The 26,510-nt window shown below is 36.6% G+C and overlaps 1 protein-coding gene across 1 annotated transcript in view; it reads left to right on the top strand.

Moving 5' to 3' along the window:
• FREM2 (FRAS1 related extracellular matrix 2) overlaps positions 1-26,510 on the top strand; it is a 124,297-nt gene that overhangs the window by 72,623 nt on the left and 25,164 nt on the right. Inside the window, exons 6-13 of the mRNA XM_029960991.1 lie at positions 2,002-2,127; positions 3,034-3,285; positions 17,498-17,647; positions 19,137-19,346; positions 19,616-19,813; positions 21,761-21,925; positions 22,006-22,188; positions 25,524-25,654. Of these exons, the coding sequence (XP_029816851.1) occupies positions 2,002-2,127; positions 3,034-3,285; positions 17,498-17,647; positions 19,137-19,346; positions 19,616-19,813; positions 21,761-21,925; positions 22,006-22,188; positions 25,524-25,654 (1,415 nt within the window). The remainder of the gene's footprint in view (positions 1-2,001; positions 2,128-3,033; positions 3,286-17,497; positions 17,648-19,136; positions 19,347-19,615; positions 19,814-21,760; positions 21,926-22,005; positions 22,189-25,523; positions 25,655-26,510) is intronic.

Below are 26,510 nucleotides of genomic sequence, written 5' to 3'. Positions count from 1 at the left end.
TCTGTCATAATAATTCGTGTGACAGAGCATGGTACAGGAAAGTCTAGCCAGAGCTTATCTGACATCCATATTTAGTCACTGATAAGAGTAGAGTTTAACTTGAAAAACAGTATGTATGACACAGAAATTACTGGAAAATGTGTTAAATCTCTTTATATTTTCTATGATCAGTGAGATAGCACAACTCAGGATAATCATCTGAGTCTTCTTAATGCTGAGAATCAGTTTTTTCTGTTTCTTATGTTAAGGTAAAATTTTTACAGTCCCACTTCACTTTACATAAAGTGAAGTCCCACTTCACTTTACATAAGTGAAGTTGCATAGGAGAAAATCAAATTCACAGCTGCAAATCAAGGAATATTTACAGGAAAAATAAAGAGAGTACTGGGGAGGACTGGATTTCCTAACAATCTTTTATAACACAGGGTGTATCGAGTTCAAATGCTTACTGAATAGGAACCATCAAAAATTTTATTCTACTACCAGTGAAAAAGATTTTGAAATTCATTGATTTGAATGGTGTAGTTTTAGGATCAAAATAGTGAGCTTGTTTGGAAAGCTGTACCAGCCTCTTGGTGTATGGGACATGAGTTAATGTTTTATTACAAATATAAATTGCATACAGATGTGTTTCCTTATACCAACTGAGATGGTGTAGCTCTTTTTCCTCTGAGCTTTTATGTTATTTTTAAGGTCTGTTAAAATTTAGAGTGCCATTTTACTCCTAGTTGAATAATTATGAGACAGAGAGAGGACACCAAACAAATCAGATTCCTGCATTTTTTGGAAGGACAGAGTTTTCCATCTTGTCAGCTAAATTCTAAAGGGAGAAATGGAAGGAAAAAATTGAGATCTTTTGTAGTGTTACCTTTTGTTTTACTTTTAAAGAGACAGGTAGGGATTTGGGTTTTTTCACACTAAATTTTTAACTTGCTGGAATAATGTATGTGTCTAGATCTTACCAAACCTACATTATGTTTTATGGTAGGCTTTTGACCTTAAGTCATGCTAGTAGTATTTGCCAGCTAGAGAAATAAAATCTGGGACATGTTTGCAAAGAAATCACTTGATAATTTTCAGAACACTGTTTGCCACAGTACTCTGAAATATTTAAAAGATTTGCTTTGTGCAGTCAGCTGATACCACTTGATTTGATATTATACAGAATTATAATCTGTCTGGGTTACAGTCATGCTAATGAAACTGTAAAAATGGTTTATAATTATATGCATAACTACCTTTTGTTCTTGAGTGTTTGAAAGAACAAGAACAAAATTGATCCTGAATCCCAATAACAGCATAAAACTCAGCAATCTGTTTAAATGAGTATAAAATAATGAAGGAGTTTTAAATGCATTTTGGTGATTTTGTCTTCTGAAGAACAGATCTGATATGCTTTGGAATTAGAAATTTCAGAGTGAGATTGCTCCCTAGACTTCACTGACCATGTTGGCTAGGTCTCCTTTGAGTAAAAACAGAGTGTAGACATGTAGCCAACTCAAATCAAATATCCAAGTCAGAGTAAGATATCAAGAGCTCAGCCTTGCTCCTCAATACCAAATGATTGTCATGGTTATCTTGATGCAGTAAGTTACATAATGGCCTTGGAGAACCACAGCCTGTGTGTGAGCTATGCTAGTGATACTTCTCTCATTAACAGTTAGTAATGAAATACCACAGAAATAATAAAAAGACAGACTTTGTGGACAAATTCTTCAAACTATCTTGCACCATTAACCCTAGATAAATAGTCACATTGGAGACCAATTAATAAGGACTTGTGAGTTCAGACCTAATGATCTGATTTACTTGTCCATTTCTGAAACACTGAGAAACTCTTTCTTCTGTCACCCTTGAAGTTTTACTTACAATTTAGTAGCATTGCTGATAAATATGAGTTATTTGTTGCATTTCAGGATATTCCAAAATGCTCTTAGCTATTGTACAGATGATTTTATGAAGTGATAAATCTACATAAACAAATGTGCCTGTTTTTTGCAGAATCAACTGTCTTTATTCCTCAGTCTGCCTATAGTATTGAAGAAGATGTTGGTGAATTGTTTATTCCAGTCAGAAGAAGTGGAGATGTGAGTCAGGAACTGATGGTTATCTGCTACACACAACAAGGTAATAGAATCTGCTAGAAAATAATAAAAGGCAAAAATGGAAAAGAGACAGAAACTAAAAAATAATTATTCCATCTATTTTATAATAAAATTTTTTATAACTATTGATTACCTTTAAATCATGTAAATATCTTCAGTCTCAACGGGAAATGTATTCATCACTGCAATCTGTCTTAGAGTATTATTGAACACAGCTTAAAAATCATCATGTTTCAAATTTCTGCCATGAAGAGGTGAAGAGAATCTGTGTTCTTTGTATTTTTACAAGATTTTTATATGCCGCCCCAGATATCTGGAATTGATGAGAACCGAAAGCACTGCAGTAATTGCCCACAATATCTTTACTTGTTTCTATCTTAAAAAAAATATATAAAATAATATTACTTAATTGCTATGCTTCTCCTTCCTCTGACTCTCAGTCTCTTATTAATTATATGTGTACAGGGCATGGGGTCTCTACTCCTGTGGTTTTATTATTATTTTTCATCTGGAGAGATGAAGTAATATTTTGTGTTAAGAGATCTGGAGCCAAAATAATTTGTTTTCATCAAATTCTATCAGTTATAGTCCTCCAATATCTTCAATACAGGTAAAATATACTAAGGGAGTTAACTGGTAGTCCTCACAGGGGCTACTTTGTCAACCTGTGTCTGTTGTGATAGACTACAATATTCCTTCTGACTGAAAAGCTGCAAAGGAATTTGAGGAGCCACATACTTGCTTTGTATCATATACAGAAGTAGTTTGTCCATGGACCTCAGAAATGTAGCCTGGTCCAAGGTTTCAGCCCATCTTACCACAAAAAAGTAAACAGAAATTAAAAGATAGTGAAAACAAAATTCCACTTTTGTGAGGGGTTCTTTATAACCATGGTGTGTATAGTGACTGTTTTCCTTTTATGCCACAGGAACAGCATCTGGCACGGCCCCAACTTCTGTACTTTCTTACTCTGACTACATATCCAGGCCTGAGGATCACAACAGCATTCTACGTTTTGACAAAGACGAACGAGAAAAAATGTGTCGCATTGTCATCATAGATGACTCCTTGTACGAAGAGGCTGAGACCTTTGATGTTTTGCTGAGCATGCCCATGGGTGGAAGAATTGGTGCAGAATTCCCAAGCACTCGTATTACCATTGTACCTGACAAGGATGATGGTAAGTTATCATATAATAAAGTGATATTCCCAATTCAGGACAGAAACTACAAATAACATCACGTTCAAATCAGCATGTAGAAAAAGGAATTCTGGAGGGGTTTTTGAAAGTATTTAGTATTAATATCTTATTGTTTGAGAAAATCACATGAGTAGTGATGTCACCCGGCATTGGCAGCCTTGTATGTGTGATTCAGGCCCATTTTATTATGCTGCAAAGGGCCATACTAGAAGCCCTGATGGAGCAGAAGCCATCTAGCAGCTCCTAAGATTCAAACTATATTTCTTCTGATTTGATGCTGCATTTAAATTTTTGTCTACAAGTGTCCACATATGCTTCTTTTGTCTTTTTAATAAAGAAAATATTCAAGTGACAGTAATGTTGATTTAGAAATCCTCTCAGTAAGGAACTGCTGACAGAATTATGTCTTTTACTCAACTGGTTAATACTTTTGATATCTTGCATTGAAAGGGACATTTCTGATGGTGATTAGAGAAAAGTCTGTGACCAAGGCAGAGTAGAATCTGTATCATCCACTGCCTTCAAAAATACATGTAGATGTTATTGTGGCCTCAAGCCTTGCCTTCTGTGCCCCTAGCATGATATCTCTTTTTGTAGGAGTGGTAGCAAAAAGCTTTCCTGGTACAATTGCCCTCATTTATGCATGGAGTTTGGAGACTGAAATCTCAACTGTGAGATTCTGTGAAAGGAATACTGATAGCTATTTTAGTCCTCTCTATGTGGCCATAAGCCATCTACTGTGACACCATCATGTTTCCTAAAGACTAACGCGAGGGATTACATACTACAGTACTCTTTGAAAGTCTGATGCCAAAGTAGACTATTATTATCAACACAGTGATTTCTCTCTAGTTAAGGATACAAAAGGCAAGTCTTACAGGCAGGAAGTTCACACCCATCTAATTGCATCATAATACTGCCTGAAATTTCTCACCTGTAATCCTGTGACAGAGGTGACTTTGTTTTCTCTGTGGAGCATTTGGGTAATCATATAACATCAATGAATACAACACTTTGAAAAAACACTTCTTCTAAAGTAACAGATTGAATGCAAGCTGAAATAGAAATCTTTATTTGTCTTTGCTATTGTAATAAATACAGATTTATTCATGTAGGGTTTTTTTAACAACAATTTGATTTTTATGAATAATTTTGATGAATTCATGAACTTTACATTTTGTAAATAGCAGAGCATAGGATATTTCAACAGGAGCCATTAAGAAATACGCATCCACGAAGAAACTGATTACCCAAATTTTGAAGGTGTTCTGACTCCTTAAAATGTGTATGGAAAGTTTGAGATAGAGAGAATGAATCTCCAAGGCATTAGTTAACACAGATATCAGCTGAAATTAGAGCATCTAACTTTAGTGGGAACCTCAGTACCCAGGAGGGAACACTGTTGTATATGTTTTTTGGCATTTAAATTAAGGTATTGTCATTCATGGGGCTTATACAGTCATTTTAACAGAGATCTAGACTGATTCTGAATAAGAAATGATGAAAGCTGGTCAGTCACAACATAGTATAAAACAATAATTTTATGTAAAAACTCCCACAAAATATTAGAGAAATTGACGAGAAATCTTCTATTTTAACATTCCCATTAGAAAACAGAAGTAATTTAGTTTGTATACTACTGTTCAGTTTTAAGGTCCTGCATTTATGAGCACAAATTGTCTCAGTGCTACAAACTTTTATACGCAAATTAATTTAACAAATAATAATCTTATGAGATTTATTAAAAAAGCTGGGGAAGTGTTTGGGGACATTAGAACATTTTCATTATGTAAAAACTGAAATATCTATTTCTGTTGATAAGAGTAAATAATATCTGGGATATTGAAAGATAAGGGAGCTTTGAAGGATAGATTTGGATCCTTTTTTTACAAACATTCACTTGTCTCTTTTGCACTCAGAATGTTGCATATGAGATATTTGAAATAATGTGACAGAACTCCTTTTTTTGCTTTTTGTATCACTGAAAGTGCTTCCACAAAAAATTCCAGAGCATTCAAAAACTAACTGACAATTCACTTACCAGTAAAATTTTCTACCACATACTTTTAGTTTGAGTAAAAACATAATGCATGGCAACAGAAAAGTCTATGTGTTGTGTTTCATCTGAGATCTGTTGCACTGCCTGTTCTATAAAAAGCAGAGTACAGACTACAGAGTAGATAAATTATAAATTACATCTTGTATATTTATTTATAAATTCACACACATACACATATATGTACATATACACACACACAGATTTATGCAATGCGAGCAATTTAGCACCCTGACTGTCGTGATTGAAATTTTGCATAACTAAGCAGAGGATTTTAAGCAGCATTGGTTATTATTGATTACAGTGCGCAAAACTAAATTTAACAGGTTAAAGCAGTGTTCTTTGTGAAATAAAAAGAGTTTTCTTTAGTTTTTAACAATAAAATTTAATTCAGAAGGTGCCTAACATAGAGGATAAAAGCTCTAGCTTTATGTATTATACATAATATAGCCTATCATCTATAGTAATGTTATAATGCTAAAATCTGTAGTCCACTACTCTCTACTTCACATCTATTGATGTATTATTTTTCTCATTGTTTGTTTAAATTCATCTTCTACTTAACAAAGTTTCTTTTGACAAATCTCACAGCACGTCATTAAATTGTGATTTCTCCAGGTACTGTAACTGGATTAACATTATGCATTGACTTTTTCGGGTCAAAAGATACAAACAACAAAGGTCAAAGTTTAATACTACTACATGAGATCTTTCCTATGGAAATCAAGTCAGCACTAGCAACATTACCTTATCTCCTCTGGCATTCAATGCAAGTTAATTAGGAAACATTCACCTTCAGTACCTATCATCAAAGTTTTTTCTTCTTTTATTTCCAGAGAAGGCCCTTAGGGTCTAACTAAAATAGTAGAGTTGCTGTATAATCATGACAATAAACAAAAAGTAAAAGAGGTGTGCTCAAGTTTCTAGTGAACCATAGTATATAAAAGAAATTCCTGGCAACTGAATAGTTTAATTGGGGATTATACAGTTGTGCTGTGCTACCAAAGCAAAATCTGGAAAAAAAAGAATCATAGTATGTAGAACATGCACGTGTATATTTATATACATGAAAGCTGATTTTTTAATTGGTTCTGCTGGTGGGACATCTTCTAATTTGGAAGGGACTTTTCGTGATAGGCACTGAAGTTGGAGACAGATAGAAAAGAAGAAAAGGATTAAATTAACAAAGTAAACAGCAAAGAAAAATGTGCATGAAAATCTTGGATTCAAAGTTACACATGCCATTACAGTTAAGGCAGTAAAAAGTAAAAACATGGTCTGTTCGAGTCAGATGTGATAGTTACTAACCGTGAACCACTACAAGAAAAGCATTCAGGGGAAAGACCTATGGAAGTCATCCACATCTGGAGTGGCAATAATCTCACTTAATATTAGCCATCTATAATTTTAGACATCTGATTCAAGTAGGCTATGCCAGGATCCTTCTAAAGTTAATGAAAAGAGAGATGCACCTCCAGAAAGCATCCTATCCTAGGGGAAGTGTCTAAACTGCTGAGATTTATCACCAGGGGTACATGGTGCATCTGAATACATTGATTCATGACAATAGATTTAAACCCTACCTTAGAAATTTAATTTGCTGCTCAATCCAAAGTCATAAGCACTACTGGGCATGAAGAAAGGAATTTTTTGTAATTTTGTATTAAAACTACACCTACTATGAAATACCATTAAACAGCAAAGGGATACAGATACATAGCTATTCCTGCTTCATGAAATAATTATGGTCTATAAAGAAAAATCTAAAAGAATCTATTTAAGATCTAAAGAAACAAATGCTAAAGTGTTTCAATAGATTATTTTTTATTCAAGATAAGATTCAAAAACAAAGAAACTCAAGCATTTTCCATACAAATGTGAACTCATGTTACTAAATCTAGCCAGAACTGATAGGCTGAACTACTTGTCTTCATTCATCTCAATGATGTGGGGGATGAACAGAAATCCCTGAAGAATTTGAAGTCAGTTTCTTGGTTCAGGACATACGTACCCTGCACAGAGAGCACAGAGTTCAGCATAAAGCTCATTCAAGGGAGGCACTATACATAACAGATCAACATTATGCATCTAGGAAAGCGAAGATAAGGTTACTGTGCACTTTTCATTCCCCTTGGAGAGAGGAGTCCTGGACTTCAGTCTAAGACCCCTAAAACACTCAGATGCCAGTCTTCCATGGAAATACCTTAATCCTCAGGTATTTAGCAACTAACTAAGCAAGATCAGCCTGTTTTTGCAACTGAAGCTGTGATTCTGAAATCATTTCATATATAGAGAGAAAAAGATGAGGTCAAAGTCTTTTGTTAGTATTCATGTGGGAATGAAGAGGCTGTAATTTGGTTCCAACACTAACAGTGTTGCTGTGTTGCATGCAACAAGTCTGATGCACAATGCTTTACCGAGGTTTGCAGTCAAAGCTCTGCATTCTTACAGTCCCAATATTTTGACTGCTGTGCTGCTGATTTGGAGTCTTTTTTACTTACTTGGTTTTGTGTTGTAGGCAAATTAAAAACTCTTGGTTTGTAAACACATTTGGAAACCTGAAGAGAAGTGTGATGAATGTTAAGAGTTGAAGTTTGCACCTAAGAGGAGAATTATTTTATTTGCTTCAAGTTTTTTGTCAGTGGCTGTCTTCCCATGTGATTTTAATTCCATGCTACTGTATTTAGTGTTGTCCTAAGAGCACAGCCTTACAGCCAGGCTGAAAAACAGTCATCCTGCCTTAGTGGAATTGTTGAAGCCTCATGCTGTTCACAGCAGGAAGTACATTAAATACATTTGTTCCACTTCATTCACATCGGATGGAAAAGAAGCTGTTCAGACTTTTTTTTGACATTTCTGCATGAAGGCTGGGAAAGCAAAGGACTCAAGTTTATGTTGGAGGTTTGCTGACCATTTTCTTTATACTTACTCAACAGAATCGATTACTCATAGCTTCCACATGAGAGAGGTTAGTGCTATCTGGAAATATTTTACAGCTGAGTAAACTGGATGATGGTATGATAATGCAGAAAGCCAGTGTTAGAGGTCAAACAGAACAGGTTAAGTATTTAGTCTTCTAGAGATTTCTCTAAAACACTTGCTGTCGCTCTCCCTACAGTTAATTAAATTTTGAAAGTCTTTAGACCGTGTTCTGGAAATCAGGACCTGTCTAACTTGCTTAGAGTAGTAAAGTCCATATTGAAAATCCATATTTACTATCAATAGTGTGAAAAGAGCCAGAAAGTCAGCACTGCAATGCTACATTATAAATATATGCTTTGCATTGTCTCCCAGCAGGCATACAGTATCCACTAACTTTCAATGTGTGTCCTCAGCAAAATTTCTACCTGATGATAATTAAATATTCTATTAGTAACAGAGTTTGTCAGAGGGTCATCCTTATCTCACAAGGTTATCTGGAATCTCTTTAGTTTCATTAGTCTCCAAGGCAGGCAATCAAATGTTTCTTTTTCTCTTTGACAATAGGTATGCCAAAACTTAAACTAAACAGGTGGTTGGTTGATCTTGGTAGTTAACATCTGTGAATCTGATTGTCCAACTTTAGTTACAACCTGAACACTACAGGCAGAGCATGCCCACTGTTATATTACGGACTGGAGTCATGATTTGGCCAACTATCCATTACTATTATCTGGAGATGATTAAAATAATAAACTAGTTCTTTTTCCTCTATACATGCATCTTTGACTACTTTCTCCCTTTTATGTTTTTACAGTGTTTGTGGGTCTGACGCCTCTGGCAGTTCTGTGCAGCTTTAACTACTTTTGTCCTCTCATTGAGTGAAATCTCTATGATCCCTCCCCTTTCCCAAGACTGTGGCAGGGGGTCAGATTGGCAATTAATCAAGGGAAAAAGTGGGTGTCAGCCAGTGTATGACACGTTATACTCTCAGTTTTCTTTTCTAATAACTTCTTATTATCACCAATTCAACAGAGTGAAAAATGTTCAATTTATGATGACAGCCTTAAAGATTTCAGAAAGTCCCTGTTTGCTGTGTATCACAGAAATAAATTAATGTCATGTCTCACAGTAGGACATTCTATAGAGGCAACCAGGTGCATTTATGATTTGCTTTCCTAGAATTATGTATTGCTGACAGTTATTACACGTGTGTGTCTGCAGGTACACTCTCTTATTATATATATACATATGAACTACAGATGTTGGATTATTCTGATCCTCTTCTAACTGCTTAATAACTAGGTATATAGGTCAACCTTATGATCTAGGCTCCTTTGATAGGTAAAAGGACAGAATATGACCTCCAGACAGTACTTTGTCGCATCTGTTTCAGATGGCTAGAGTAGAGGACTTCGTTGGTGGAGCTTTCACTGCTGCAGGTTCTTAAATGGGTAGCTTACATATGCATTATTACACTTCTATGTGAATTATAGTCATATTTCAAGGTATAGTTCTATTTCTGTTGAAATACAGAAAACTTTTAAGTTTTGTACTCGAAGCACATAAAATAGTCAATAAGCAGAAGGTACAAAACTACATGAACTGTCTAGAAATGTAGCGAAGGCCTAGCAAACCATTCTAAATTAATCATTTGTCTTGGTTGCTTGTGGTTGAAGGGAGTGAACTTAGTGACCTAGTCAGTTCTTTGTGTGTTTAAGATTTGGGTAATCAAGCTGAGTCAGCCATCTTGGTGCATTCAGTTTTCCTAAGGCTTTTTCAGATCATCTTCCCTTCTCTGAATCTCCTTATACTGAGACTTTGCTGTTTTGTGGCAGTCATCAGTCGTTGAAGACCAAAAGATACCGAACACTGTAACCACTGTACCACATTAGGCTTTAATGACATCAGTTCTCCTTTCGAGTGTGTAAGCCCTCAAAGGATTAAGTCAGTTACTATCTCACATCACTGTCTGTCAGGCAACTCTCTTCTCTTCCCTCCATTACAAATGGGATCAGAAGTCCAAATGACAGAATTTGAGAGGTTTTAACATATAACAGAGTGTATTTTCCTGTCCTTACAGCTCTGCTTTTGTGTTCTGAGAAGTCTGGCTGTTACTCATTTTCACTTCTCTATCTTCTCTGCCAAGTCCCACCTTCAACAGTACCTCCTATAAAGGGAGAGTGGAAGCTCTTTTGCATATTTTTCTTCTCAGACTGCAGTGGGCTAAATGTGTTAGCTCAGTCGGTTAGAGCATGGTGCTAATAACACCAGGGTTGTGGGTTTGATCCCTGTGTGGGCCATTCAGTTGAGTTGGACTCGATGATCCTTGTGGGTCCCTTCCAGCTCAGAATATTCTGTGATTCTGTATGTGGGCAGAATAGCCTGTAAGAAATTGTTTCTAGCAGTTAAGCAAACTCAACATAACCAGCATTGTGACCGAATAGTAAAAGTGCAAAAATTGAAAGTCAGAATTGGGGCAGTGCCTTTCTTAACCTCTCTTGTGATATGGTCAAGATATCTCCAATCCAGAAAAATCTGTATATATATAAAGGCAGAAGAACAGATTGAATAACCATCCACAAGAATGGACAGAATAATAATTTTCTTTAAAAAATGTGGTACAGGCTGTGCCAGAAATGATAAGGAAATACCAATAGCCACCTGGAAATAAAAGTATTTTACATTTCTTGGTTATGCTATTCCTCTTCTATGCACCATTTGTAGTAACAATAGTAGTGCCTCCCTTCTTCTTAATTTATTCTTCAATGAAAGCAAACACGTTTTCTGCATTGATAAGATACAGATTTGTAATTAATTTGGTTAAAATTAATTTAAGTCTCACCTCTGTGCCTGGTAAGATCATGGAACAGATCCTTCTGGAAGATGTGTGGAAATACATGAAAGACAGAAGTGATCAGAGGCAGCCAACCTGCCTTCACCAAGGACAAATTCTGCCTCACTAATCTAGTGGCCTTCTATGATGGACTAGCTCTATCAATGAACAAAGGAAGTGCTAAAGATGTCATCTAGCTAGACTTCTTCAAGACCTTTGATACAGTCCCTCCAACATTCTTACCTCTAAACTGAAGAGGTATGGGTTTGAAATCAGGGTCATGATTTAAGTAGATGATGTTACAAATTATTTTAAATAAAAAAATTGTAGAAAGGTTATAATTTTGTGGTTGTTTCTTGATGTGAATGTGGGTGTGAGAAACATTATTTGGAAGACAAAACCTGAAAATATTAATCTCACAAAAACTTCTGTTTTGCAAATATAATAATTACACTCAGAGCCTTTCTGTAGACAGCTTTTTCTGCAAGGCCCAGTAGTAAATGAATTACTCAATTAAAATATGAAAAACATGTTTATAAATGGCTACATGCTATATCTTTACATAGCCTGATTTCTAAAATACTGCTCAGCTTCTCATGCAGTTTGTTTCTCATACTGCTTGTTTCTTATTTCTGTTTGTAGTCCTGATTTTTTATCTCAACTACAAATTACTGACTGTAAGGTCCTTCAAACTTAGCCTCCGTGTGAAATACCTTGTGTGTAGTATATTTAAATACTACTGCCAAGCCTTCCCATTTATCTGTCTGCCTCTGTTTCATCGGTTTGTTGAGAATTTGTTGCTACTGCCATTTCCTGTGCCTGTTCATAAAAATAATCTAACTCATTTTAAAAATAGAGCATATAGAAGATTCTGAGTTCATTTCATGCTCTGTGGGAGGTATAGCCAGTAGGAAAAAGGTATGTGAAAGTCAAATGGTTGCTGCAGGGAATGCGATCATGTTTGGGTGTGTCCCCAAATTCCAAAGTGTTTGTTTCTTCATCAGTTAGTCTTTATATTTCCATTAGTAAATGTGGCAATTATCTGGATTATGGAATAGTTTGAGCAGGTAATTGGAGCTTGATGTACTTGTAGTAGGAAAAATCTGGCCCTATCCTCAGACGCTGAACATAGAAAAGCTCCTCTGACACCTTGGTAGTTCCAGGGATATCAAAGTCTGTAGGTTATATCCTTAGAGTGTGTGGAAGAATCCTAACAATACTACTCTAGTAGTAAATATTTTCAGGTATATGTTAGTTCACATAAGTATAAATTTGGTGTTTTGGAAAGGTAGCAATGTTTCTTAGCAAACCATCAAAGGTAAATTAATTTCTTCAAGGGACTTGTAAGAGTCAACCTCACACATTAGCCATTCTCCTGAAATTCCAGTTGTAGCTGGGACACAAGTATGCTCATTACCATCTGGTACATAATAGTTAACTAATTGTTAAAAAATTCATCTTCACTTTAATGGCATGCATCTTGAATGAGTTGAGCCTGGCTTCATACACTCAGATGTCTTTATTCTCCATTGTTCAGATATACTCTGTAGCTCATCTTGCTATTACTGAACCGTTATGAATTGCAACCCAACATATATGTGTTCTCCAGGCTTCAAAGTATGCTGCAGGCTATGAGGAAGGAAACTGTAGGTGACCCTGATAGGGTATCAGTAGCCATCTTGCTGCCATCCTCAGTCTTGCAGCTAAAGCTCTAGTCTACTTCTTTTACTGTGCTACTTTGCCCACATTTGAGTTTAGCTTACAGATGTAGCAGAGAGTTTAGATGTGGATTTCAGGCCTGCCAGGCAGGTGCTGCTTGTGATGGTACTGTGTATAGAGAAACCAAAGCATGGATGCACTTTAACATAAAGGGTGAGTTAAAATTTAAGGGGCTATGCTGAATTAGTGTGTATCATAAATTAAAAATGAATCATATATAATGTTGCTCATAGCAGTTACCATTTCACACCATGTTACCCTTCTGAAATGATGGGGTTAAGTTGCATAAAATGAGAGTAATTAAGTGAAGATCGAGTCTAATCAATGTATGACATTGCATTGTAGATTTAAATAAATGTGTAATTTTCTTACAACATCAAATTGGGTTTGGTAAAGGTTGCATTAATTTGACTCTGTCCTTTTACCTGTTATAATGTTTGCAGTATCCTTTTAAAAATCCTTTTAAGTTGATAGACAGAAATGGGCTTTTGGGACAAATGGAAATGCAGACATTATTTACATGAGATAAAATTTGTGGCAATTTGGCTGAAACTATTTTGACTCTGAAGGTAATTTACTTTGTGATTGCAAAAGTTATGACAATGCTAAGAAGGTGAAAGCTGTTAAGATTGCAACAAATGAATTTGAAAAGTAATCTGTTTTGACCGCATCAAATAAAAAACCTATTGGCATTTGTACAATAAGGTCTGCTTCAGAACTGAGCTCTGACTGTAATCTTGACCCCTACTTCTACAGCATTCAGTAAAAATAAATAACTTGGCAAATTAAATTCTTTGTGCTAAATGCAAGCTCAATTGCTTGCATAGTTTCAAGAATGTGTAAATAGCTGTAGAATGGTGCTACCTATTTCCAGATTTTAAAGTCCTCTTTGATATTATCATACTATAAACTTTTGTAAAAGACAGTTCTTCTGAGCTATTCTTTTGCTGCTATTAACATGCATATATGAGAAAGATTACAGAAGTTGACCTTTACTGCTATTAAACAGTAAATGCCCATACCTTCTCAAATTTGATGGAATTCTTGTTCTTAACTGGTCTGTCTTCATGTTGGGAAAGAAATAGTCTCTTTTGTTACAGACTCAGCAGCTCAGTCATTTAATGCCGTCTGTGATACTGAAATGCAAGTAGGCACTGTGTAGGGATGTGTATGTTGTCTGAGTATGAGCCAGATCAGGTCCAGAGGAAATCTGGCCCTGTTTGTCTGTTGTTATGTCCAAGTTAATTAATTAGCTGTGCCAACCACCAGGGCTCATTAGTTTGGACTCAGCATTGTACTAGAGTGTCCAGACTGTTGCAGAACAGGCTTGTAGGCTTGCAAAGCACTGTTTTGCACCTCCTGCATTACTACAACAGACTTCTGCTGGCTCTGGCAACTCATAATGTTCACATCATAGCTTTGTTTGTACTGTTCATGGAAAGAAGGAAGGCAAAAGCTTTTAGGAATAAACAGTTTAACACCACTAGAAAAGATCAGCCATCAGTTCCTTTGTAAATACTGCTTCTCCCAGTTCCAGTATCTAAATATGTCAGAGTAGCATATATGTCTATTTTCTTCTATTCTTTCTTTCTTTCTTAGTGTATATATATGTGTGTGTGTGTGTGTGTCTCACTGGTAGCATGTATCACTGAAATTCACTTCAGTTTGAAGGCTTATTAATCTGTGCACATGTTTGTCCTAACTATCCTGATAACACGGTATTTTTACAACCAACCTACTCTTTTGCCATGTCTCTCTAAAGCAGATTGTAAGGATGTAATTTTAAAAACAAATGCCTCCTTGGAAATAAACATTTTTGTGCTATCAGATTGATTTCCTGATGTACCTTCAAAGATAGATGTATTCCTAACATAATGAGAGGTGTGTTTGTTTTCCTGCTTGATGACTGACTAGTGCTGTAGTTGAGAAACACTCCTAACTGTATAACTACAAAGGCAAGGCAAAGATTTCATTTCTGTGCCAAGAAACCTGGAACTAAGGCTCCTAACCTTTCTCCTTTGATTATTGTAACTTCATGCCAGTGAAGTCTGTGGGTTTGAACAAAAAACTCTTAGAAAACTTCCTCGTATGTCTCTAAGAGGAACCCTTAAATTTGCAGTAGTCTCTCTTCAGAGTGATTACTAGATTAAAGGTCTGCTGTAAGTGAGCCCACAGTCATTGAGCAGAGTGTTTTCCAGACATGAAGTGAGAAAGACAATGCTTTCCCTGTTAGTAGCTTGGCTTTGCTACTTCCCCCGGGGAGCTACTAACACAGCTTACAGGAAATGAACTTAGAAAACATTTGTAAGGATTTGTTTCCTAGGATGGGTAACCATGCAGAATGTGTCTTTCATTGAACATACATGCCTCCAAGAAGTGTGAAAAACTCACTCTGAAATACAAGGCAAGGTAGTTGAAAGTTTAGGCATTTTTATGTTTGGCAGTGACTACAGGAATGAACAGCACGTGAGGATTCTTCTTCAGCAGCAGTAAAACAAGCATTAGGATAACACTATAAGAAACTAACATTTTATTTTATACCTTGCAACTAGCTTAAGGCAGATATCTATGTCCCACGTGTAGCCAGTAAGTAGAAGGGGATGCTTCCACACCTCCTCAGATTTTTCTGATTTCAGTGAGTGAGCCATTCCACCTGTCCTTCTCTATGTTCATTGTGCTGGGAAACCTCCTGGAACTGGCCTGTCTTTGTCCTTGCAAGCTGAGAGCAGGTAGGCTCAGTGTGAGTACTTCTCACTTAAGTACTTAAAATGAGGTGCAGCCAAGTCCAGATCAAGTTCCAGAACCATTGGGACAACAATATAGAGAGAACAGGATTATAAGAACGAGATTAGATTTGGGAAAGTGTGTTAAACTTTGAGAATACCTGTTTAAGAAATGACAGGTATTAGAACTGGTAATATATTTAACTGCATTTATCTAACTGTTGGCACATTAATAATCATTTGGTCTTAGAAGGCATTCTGTATTTTTAACCTCTAGAGGCTGGGTAAGTCTTTGTCCATCTTGAGGATTTTAGAAGATCATTTTATGTCTGAAATGGCACATTTCTTTGCAGATCTAATGTTCAGTTCTGCAGTATCCCTGTAAATAGAACTCTCATCAAAGTTGGTAGTTATACAAAAGGTACAGAGAGTGTATCTTGTTCACCTATTAAAAATGTTTCAGATAAGATCTTCACAGATCCAAATATAAAAGCAACTATGACAACCCAGTCCCTATAGGCAAATAAAGTAAGATTAATCTGTCTGTGCACACAAATACACACACATGTAAATACACATGCTGTTGGATAAAAAAAAAATTAAATTTTAACTGAATGTGTTTTCACCTACCAAAGTTAGACTCTTCCAAATTTGTCTTTCATCCTGCAAAAGTTGATGGCCTTGATAATGCTCAAGCAGGTCTATGAATCTGCACTATTTTTCATTAAATACATTCCATTAAAATACATACCATTAAAAAGGATGTATGTCTCCTCCTTTGGGTAAGTTGTAGGTTGTTTTCTTTATGCAAGGCATATCTCTGTATTGCCATTTCCTTTGAATTTTTACTTTTTTCTATGCTTGATGAAGGAGAATTATTCATAGTGCTAGTGACAGAGCACTGAGCAATTGCCATGATCTTTGCCAACTGAGTTGAAGTTGGCTGTATGGTATTTCCAACACATTTGTGATATTGTGGCCTCATGATTATAATAAATTCTCACAAGACAACATAAGAAAATTGTGATGAAGTGCAGAGAACTTGTGTAGCCCTTCCTACCCTTGGAGAAGGTAGGTGTGATTTCGTCTGTGCAGTGGGAAAACTGGAGCACTGACTGTGTGTGATTACTCTTGTATGTTTGAAACAGGAATGGAAGGGATAGAAAAAGGGAGATGATATACATCCATGGGATGTGTTTTTAAGCCTATTTACTTTCTGAAATTGCTGTGTCTAGAAAAACTGAAAAAGGGAGGAAAAAGGGAGGTAAACAATATGTTAAGTGGAATAGCACTTAACCTCCTTTGCTTTTTGCTCTTCTTTCTTATGAACTGTGGAACTTCAGTATTAAGATAAAAGACTGCTCACATTCCAGTTTACATGAAATAAGACTGATTTTGTTTTAAATGCTAGATGTGGGGGAACGAAAATTCAATATTTGCTCCTTTGATTAGCTGGAAAACATTACCAAAAGCAGCTGCAGTTATATATCATATTCCAGTCTGGTTTTGGCAACAGGAATCTGTGAGAACATTCAAGTTAAGGTTTCATTATCTGTATTCACCTTTGTCTGTTTGCAGCAAAGTAAAAATTGCAAAGAATTTTTTGGCCTGTGCACAAGACTCAGCTAAAATAACTTTAATGAGATACCACATTTGGTTTTGTGCACAGATTTGTACATGCTGACACACAAACTTGAAAATGTAAGAGGCAAGAAAAAGAGCACAGTGCTGATATAACAGTTGCTATCCAAAACCAGAGAAACCAATACTTGAAAAGAAGCCAGAAATAGTCAGAATAATTCTAAACCTTAAAAAAAAAGAACTTTATTTCACTTACTGAGAAGAGCGAAGTGCTCTCCTTTGTTTAATGTGGATTTTATGCTGTCTTGTTAGCTTCAGTGTAAGGTAAAGAAACATTTATTACTCCTCTCTCACCAGAACCAGCATTCTACTTTGGAAATGATGAATACTATGTTGATGAGAGTGCTGGCTACATTGAGGTACGTGTAGGGAGGACTGGAACTGATCTGTCTAAAGCTGCCTCTGTTACAGTGAGGTCTCGCAAATCTGAACCAGTAACTGCAGAGGGTAAGTTATTGTTTTACTCTAGTTTCATAATACATCTCAACACAAATGCTAGCACATTGGGTCTTGATATAGTTTCAACTACATAAGATGAAATGTATGTCTCTTGCTCTTAGGAGATCTTTCTTCTTAGAACAAATTAAGTAGTTACAGAATTTGAAAGAAACAGGATTAGGAGCAACTGTGAAGTACAGCACTAAGAGAAGTGCCTTCAAATCCTCATGTAGAATGCTATGCTACAAAGGCAGTTGATTGCTGCTGCCTCAGCAGCAGACTCTGGGCACAGAGTTATAATCACTTACAGTGTGCAGAGTTTGCTCCTCTCCTTTTTACTGTAGGCAATACCCTGTTCAGGAAGAGGATCGCTACAGCTGTGTGGTTCAGTGATGCTTTGACAGAAACTTTGTCTGCAGAAACAAATTGTTAGCATGCTATATTTTTTTCCACAAATCATAATGTTTAAATTAAGACATTAATATAGACACAGCGTAAAATTCATCTTTCTTAGATGCTTATCCTGAGTGTAACTTTACTGTTATTTGAGGAATATTTAAACATCATATATTTGTATCACACATAACATATATGTATTTTTCTCATGGAAAGAAAATTATGAACTCTGAAAAAAATATATGATTGTTTCATTTATGAGTTTGCTTTTATGATATGGTATCTTTAACTAATCCTGAATATTTAAGTTATTTTATTTTGGGGAGGAAAAATATTTTCTTACAGTAAGAATCTTAATTATCCACAAAAATGAACATTAAAATTCAGTCCTTCCCTAAAGTCCTAGATACCTTTAATGCCTTGGCTCCAAGATAGGGTCACATTTTAGTCAGTATCTTCTTTTATTTGCCTTCTTCTCATTGGCATGTTATGGATTGGTTTGCTTTGCTTTAAACAGAGCAAAACAAGACAAACCCGGATCAGTCTGCCTTTAACAGTAAGGTTACAGACTTCACCTGATGTGGTCTGAGCAGAATTTGATTTGTTTGTTTTCCATTCATTCTGTTTTATACAACTCCTCTGAACATCAGTTCTTCCTTACAATCAGCTCGCTGGCCTTTTCTCCTTTACTTCCTACATTACTCTCAAAACTTGCATCTTTGTTACAAAATAATATGAAATTTCTTTCCAAAAAACTTTGCTTCGTCTCCAGAGTCTGTCTCAAAGCTTTTTACTTACTTTTATTTCTCACTTCAAGTAAACTTTATTAGTTGTTCTGGACTAGCTGTTGGTTTACAGCAGAACAAAAGCAGCCTCATTTTGTGACTCGAATCATCACTAAACAAAAAGTAAATTAATATTGACTTGTTTTATTGTATAGTCCACCTCAGATGGTCAATAGATAGTTTTGCTTTACATAAATGCCAGAATTTGGCAATTAAAAATATTGGAAAAATAGATTTACCTATAACTAGCTGCCTAATGATAGATATTTTCATTTTTCATTACATGTAATCCTATTTTATCTCTTTTCCATTGGTAGCTGGAGTAGATTATGTAGGCATCAGTCGTAATTTGGATTTTTCCCCCGGAGTCAATATGCAGACGTTTCGTGTGGTAATTCTGGATGATCTTGGACAGCCAGTGTTAGAAGGAACTGAGAAGTTTGAGCTTGTGCTAAGGATGCCCGTGAATGCTGCCCTGGGAGAACCCAGCAAGGCCACCATCTTCATTAATGACTCAGCAACTGATTGTGAGTCTTTTGTGGTTTTTTTTTACCTTTTCACCTTTATGCAGGAGATGGATGACTGCAGTACACAAGTAAGTGTCCTTTTGAAGCACACCAAAGCTAATGAGTCTATGCATTTCAACTAGAGACAATATGTTAAATCCTTTCCTGTCTGACTGCTTATTTCATATATCTGGTGCAATGTAACTTAAATAAATCTGAAACAGAGGAGGGAAGATATAAGAACTTCTACAGTTATACTTTACACATGCTTTTTATGTTTTTCTTCCCAGTGCCTAAGATGCAGTTTAAAGAATCTGTATATGTAGTCAATGAAAATGACGGACAGATTTCTGCCATGATATATAGGAGTGGGGATATCCAATACACATCCACTGTGAGATGCTATACAAGGCAAGGTTCAGCTCAGGTAATGATGGACTTTGAAGAACGTCCTAATACTGACAGTTCCATCATCACATTCCTTCCTGGTAAGTTCTTGATCTTATTGTAGAAGGCCTTAGTCTACCATGTTATGCTCACTTTGCTTTGTTTTGATTGTGTCTTCTCATAAAGTAGTGCCAAAAAGACCACTTTAGAAAACAAAGGTGGGTTTTTTTCCTACACAATGGGAAGAGTGCCCAGAAATTATGTTGCCTCTATTTGCTTCACTTCTGACCTAGAGGGATAATCAATAAGAACCAAAGGGACATATCTTCATATAAGTTCAGACTGAATGCCAGAATCTTTCTGATAGCAAAAAACAGTTCAGGATAACACAGTAGAAGCGCAGAACTGCTGTCAGAAAGGAAACTTCAGAAGTTCTGCTCTTTGTTAAGCAGATTTCTGGTAAATATATTTGACTTGCACTGGAATGAGTAATAGATCTTTCAACAGGGATATAGCTCTCTAATTTCTGCTTGAATTTTTTTCTCCCACTGAGGCTTTCCTAAGACAACCCACAAATATCAGGTACTTGATATCTCACATCAGAGATGAAATGCAAATAAATCAAATGCTGCTACCTTGCAAGAATATTGCCGAATTCCTTCAACGTGTGCAAAACACGGTTTCATCTTTTAGTCTCTGAAGTTTAAACACATGTAATATTTTTTACAAACCCTAAACAATTTATGTCATCAGCATGAAATCCTTGGTATGCCCTTATCACAGAAGTGATGACTTTAATATTTCTGTAGACATTTATCAAAGTTCTCTTGAAAAAGTGAGTTGTTCAATCTCTATTTAGAGCTGGCCTCAGCTTTTAGTGCTGTCATATAATCTACACCCTTGCCATTGCTCCTGTGCAACTACAAATGAGAGTCCAACTTATAAGAATTAATGCATCTGGGCCACGTAGGAAATGACTTTTTTCTTTTTTTGAGTGTCGTCCTACCATTTCTCTGTGGAGACAAGGAGCAAATAGGTCTGCCAGAATTACATCTTTTTTCCATAAGCTTCTTAGGCATATTTAAAATGTAGCAGTTTCATTTCAGTTTTCACATTTCCCGTGTGACAATGAGCAGAACGAATATTTTGGGTGTTTTTTTTCCTCCTCCTAATGGGTAATTTATTTTCTATAGGGGGGAAAAAACAACCTCAGAAAATGAACACAGTCAGCATCCTGGTCTGGTTCTTCACCTTGAAGAGCCTTGATCATATTTGCATGTGTAACGATGAAAACCAGCTGTAAATTGACCTTATTTCTCTCATCCTGTGCTGTTCCTTTTGTGAGGGAGGTAGGAGTCTTTCTTATGATCATGAACCCACCATGTCTGATGTTGGGTGCCAGACACTGCACACCACTCATAACTCTTGCTGCTTTCCCAGTTTCTGAACATCTAGTAAGTCTAGGCACATTGATTTGCGAGTGAAAAATTGAACATTTTGATACTCCAAAGCATTTTTAAGGCAACATTTATTGTCACTTGGAATCAGTGGGAGTTCAAAATATTTTAAAATCCAATGGAACAATATAAGTCAAAGTCCTCACTGTTGGAGAGTGTCCAACCAAAAGAGATCTGAAATAGAAAACTTTAGGACAAAATTACCATTAGTATTAGTGAAAGTTTCTATTGCTCTGCTTCCTTATGCAAGTATTTATTTTTTTCAAGGCACTCTGTGGGAGAGGTCACTGAGAAGGAGCATTTCCTTCTAAGGTAAAACCAAAGGAATAATACGTATAAAGTGGATATACCAAATAGAAACTTGTTTTAGAGAAGTCCCCAAATGGGAGATTCCACTTAATTGAGTTTCCCTAGAAGGGTAATGATTACTAATTCTGCTTTCACTATTGTCATTATTCATTAACTTTTGTGGTGTCAAGGTGGATGCCTTGGCCAGCAGAAGCAGCCTGTGGTTTGAGCTTGGAGAGAAGTGCTGTAATAGAGCAAAGAACACCTAAGTTCTGCCTGATATTACCTTCAGAATGATTGCAGGTGAGACTGAGAAGCCTTGCACACTGGTGCTTATGGATGATACTTTCCATGAAGAAGAGGAAGAACTACGTCTGGTTCTTGGTACTCCAAGAAGTGATTCTTCCTTTGGTGCCTCTATTGGTGAACAAAATGAGACACTGATAAAGATTCGGGATGATGCAGACAGTAAGAGAATATTTTGTTTTTACTGGCTTTTAGAAGTCCATTTGCGTGGTCTAAAAACATTTTTTTCCTTCTAATTGCAGAAGCTATTATTAAGTTTGGTGAGACCAAATTTAGTGTGAGTGAACCAAAGGACACAAGACAAGTGGTAGTTGTAAAAATCCCAGTGCTTCGTCTGGGAGACACTTCCAAGGTTTCTATTGTGAGAGTTCATACAAAGGATGGATCTGCTACTTCTGGAGAAGACTATCACCCTATATCAGAAGGTAGGATCATACTTATCACATCCAACTATTAGTTTTCAATCATGACTGTAACATAATGTTTCAAAAATGAAATAACTTTATGAATACAATAATTTGCAACCACATCCCATAATGCGTTTTATTATTCAAATTGAGTGTGGACAGGTCCCTGGTGGTATGCAACAGCCAATTGCTCTTGGAATACTAGTTATCAGTAAAAATATTTACAAAACAATTGTGACTCCTTTGAAAACATCTGTAGCTCAAGTAGTTGTGGAAGAAATGTATGAGTTCCACCTCAGTAATATTTGTGAAGTGTAATACCATTACTCTGAAGAAATATCTTATTCTAGGATATGTTGTGCGGTTGTTTCTTGAGCAATTCATAAAGATAATGGCTTTTACTCTATGTAGGAATTCATGTATATTTCTCTTTGTTTTTCTACATTCATAATAATAAAGTTTTCTTTCTATATTTCTGCAATTCACTGCCTGCTGCTCCTCACTAGTAATGAATGAGAAGTTGTGCAACAGTTTGAAAAATTTCTTAGCTGATAAACTTCTTTTCATTAATAGCCCACCTACATGGTTTAGGGAATGACTAATGGAGTTTGTAGCATTATGAATTTTTTCTCTTCTACAGTTTATGATAATACATGATACTAATCTGTGTTTTAAGATTAATGATTCATTGCTGGAGTGTTTTCACAGTTTTGGATAAACTATTTTTGTGTCCAGTTCAGCTGAAAGATAAGACTTACCTTTGAACATGCAGTAACAACCTTGGGCTATCCTCAGTTTCCACAGGAAAGGCATTTGCCACTAGTGATATCTGAAGAGAGAATTTCTTAGCCATAAGCAAAGCATCAACCCAGAGCTTGCTAATTCTAGTCACTTTGCCTCCTGCATTTTAGAGTTTTGCTCTTTCCTCCTGAAAACCACAGAAACTTTTAGTGTCAGCTAATACTTACCCCATATGCATTACCTATATGCATTTCCTTGCTTACATTCTCCCTGCTGTGTACTGACAGCACTTGGGAGCAAAGTTTTCAAGGGAAACTACTGCAGAACAAGAGGTTCTTGGCCTCTGCCCAGAAGCCTTTAAGAAAGGTCTGTGCTGTGCAGGATTTCCCCACAGGTTTCAGAATATCTGTGGGTTTAGGGAACCTGCCTATTCAGCCATGGGTACAAAAACCACATCCTTAATTGGGATCTCTGAGGTAAGTCTGACAAAATTAAAATCAGTAAAATTCTTAGCTATCACATAGCATATTTATTACCACAGAGTATTTTCATGGCTTAATAACACTTAAGGCTGAAAGGATCATTAGATCACTTAATCAGAGTCACTGTGGATTGCAAGATTCTCCCAGTTTCCCCCAAATACTTCTGTATTGAACCCAATAACTTTGGTTAGAGAAAACATTGTCTTTGGAAACAGCATCTAGTCCTGATTAGAAGGCATTGGAGAGGAAGAGTGTTTCTTAGCATCTTACTTCACTGATCAGTCCTTATCACCTCTCTGGGCCTTATTTGTCATACATGCAGAGCTCTTTAGCACTTGGTATATTTTGTTTATGGTGGTGTTTCAATATACCAATGAGAACATCTCTTTCTGCAAGTCTTTTCTTTTTTCTTCTGGTCCTTAGTTTCTGTTGGTTACCATCTTCAGTTAATTTGGCATCCTTTAAAAAATAAAAATAGTAGACATGCACCTATTATTTTAGCATCACTCTCACCCATTCTAGACACAAATGTTAAGTGGTTTCTATACTTTTCTTTAGTAGTTATTATAGTCAAGAATCATAGTACTGTCTAACTGTCAGTGTGGTGGGTTGACCTTGGCTGACTGCCAGGTGCCCACCAAAGCTCCTCTGTCACTCCTCTCTCAACAAGAGAACAGAGAGAAAATATGACAAAAGGATTGAGATAAGTGCACCACTTACCAATTACCATCACAGGCAAAACAACCTCACCTTGGGGAAATCAGTTTCATTTATTGCCGATCAAATCACCATAGGGTAATGAGATTTAAGTCCAGATCTTAGAACACCTCCTTCCCACCCTTCCCTTCTTCCTGGGCTTAACTTCACTCCCAAATTCTTTACCTCTGAGCGGCTCAGGGGGATGGGGAATGGGGATTGCAGCCAGTTCATCACACTTTATTTCTGACACTTCCTCCTCACACTCTTCTCTGCTCCAGCATGAGGTTCCACCCAGAGGATACAGTCCTCCCCAAACTACAGTGTGGGTCCTTCCCATGGCCTGCAGTTCTTCATGAACTGCATCATAGTGGGTCCCCCCTGGGGTCATAAGTCCTTAAAAGCCATTAAACCTGCTCCAGCATGTGCTCCTCTCTCCACAGGGCCACAGGTCCTGCCTGGAGCCTGCTCCAGCACAGGCTTCCCACAGGGTCACAACCTCCTTCAAGCTTCCACCTACTCTGTCATGGGTGGCAGGTGGATCTCTGTTTCACCATGGACCTCCATGGGCTGCAAAGACAGAGTTGCCTTGCTGTGGTTTTCACCACAGGTTGCAGGGAAATCTCTGCTCCAGCACCTGGAGCATTTCTTCACTGTCCTACTTCGCTGACCTTGGTGTCTGCAGAGTTGTTTCTCTCACATATTCTCACTGCTGTTTCCCAGATGCTGTAGTGCAGCAGTTTTTAGCTCTTCTTAAATGTGTTATCCCAGAAGTACTACCATCATCACTGCAGTACTACAATCATCACTGCAGTGCTCAGCAGTGGGTCTGTCTTGGAGCTGACTGGCACTGGCTCTTTTGGACATGGGGAAGCTTCTGGTGTCTTCTCACAGAAGCCACCCCTGCAGCCCACCCATGACTAGAAGCCTTGAAAACCCAATATGGTAGGTTAAGATTGAATTTTTTATCCACCATGGCTTCTAAAGTTTTTTCAGAGGCAATGATTTCCAAAATATAGAACTGTTGTGTAACTCTAGATTTTTATCTTATTTTTTGTATATACCATTGTATTAAAATGCACTTTGTTTGAGCAAGACCTGACAATACTATTTATTTAGAATCATTCAGTCTTTTCGTCATTCATATGTTACCAACATTAATGTAATTAGTCCCAGATAATTTTCAAAATATTAAGTTCTGTTAGACTATATCCTGATCTTTACAAATCTCTTGATGATGATGATGCCACATTTTCAGTGATTTCCACATATGTCCACTGCTATTCATTATTATTATCAAATAGGTTAAACTAAATATACAAACAGCTGTAATTTGAAAACTGAGAATTAGCTGCCATCTTTCATGGCAGGGCCTAGAATCACAGCTTCTTATGAACAACAGATTTATTTTTAAGTGTCTCATTATGTTTTTAGAAATTGAGTTTAAAGAGGGTGAAACACAGCACTTTGTGGAAGTTGAAGTTCTCTTTGATGGAGTAAGGGAGATGAGAGAAGCCTTCACTGTTCATCTGAAGCCTGATGAGAACATGGTTGCAGAAATACAGGTAACAAGCTCATGCAAGTCCTGAACAACAAAATCTGATAAACAGACTTCTTGTTTTCTGGATCATAGTTTTACATTTATCTTAAGATTTATTCGCACCATCTTGGCTTGTATCTTAAAAGACAAAGAGGATCATCTCAGCTGACATGGTAGCACCTACACAAAACATTATGTTGCCAAGGCAATTGTGTTGATGGGACATAGAGTCAGTGAAAGACTGAAGTCTTCAAGATATCACTCCACACACATTCTCCTCGTATAATCAGTCCTAGAAACTGATGTCCTCTTGGAAACACTCTCTGGCAATAAAGTGTAACCTCTATGCTGTAAAAAGAGCAATTGGTGAAATGTAACTTTTGCTGTCAAAACCATGTTAATGTTATTCTTGTTGTGTGAGATGAAATAGCCACATATTCTTGGTTTTTTTAACATTATAACATACATAGTTTTAATTTAAACAGTATATTCCTCTGGTATAAAATGTTCTTGAAATTCTCTAGCTGCTTCATCAGTGTCATACCACATATAGTCTGACTATATATGACTACAATAATATAGCCAGACAGAACCTTTGCTGATGACAAAGACCGTTTCCACCAGGTATTAAAGCACACAGTGCACACTGGGGTTCTGCCAGCATACTGAAGTGATTCAAGAAAGCTGGGACACAAGGCTAAAGGTCTGGGATCTTCAGTGTACTGAGAAGAAAAAAATCATTTTACCTCTTCCTTTTGCACTCTGCAATGTACTTTGCAGTGCCTCAACCCTTTCTCAATAGCTCATCCAATTGAGGTTTTAGAACTTCTTTAGGAACAATGTTTCAAAGGCTAGACATATTCTGATCGAGGTCCAGCTTG

This window comes from Manacus vitellinus, unplaced genomic scaffold (genome assembly GCF_001715985.3).
Source record: "Manacus vitellinus isolate BGI_N305 unplaced genomic scaffold, ASM171598v3 scaffold_2_pilon, whole genome shotgun sequence".
In the NCBI taxonomy this organism is placed as follows: Eukaryota; Metazoa; Chordata; class Aves; order Passeriformes; family Pipridae; genus Manacus; species Manacus vitellinus.
Note: the sequence above shows the minus strand (reverse complement) of the source record. Positions and strands in the feature narration are given on the sequence as shown.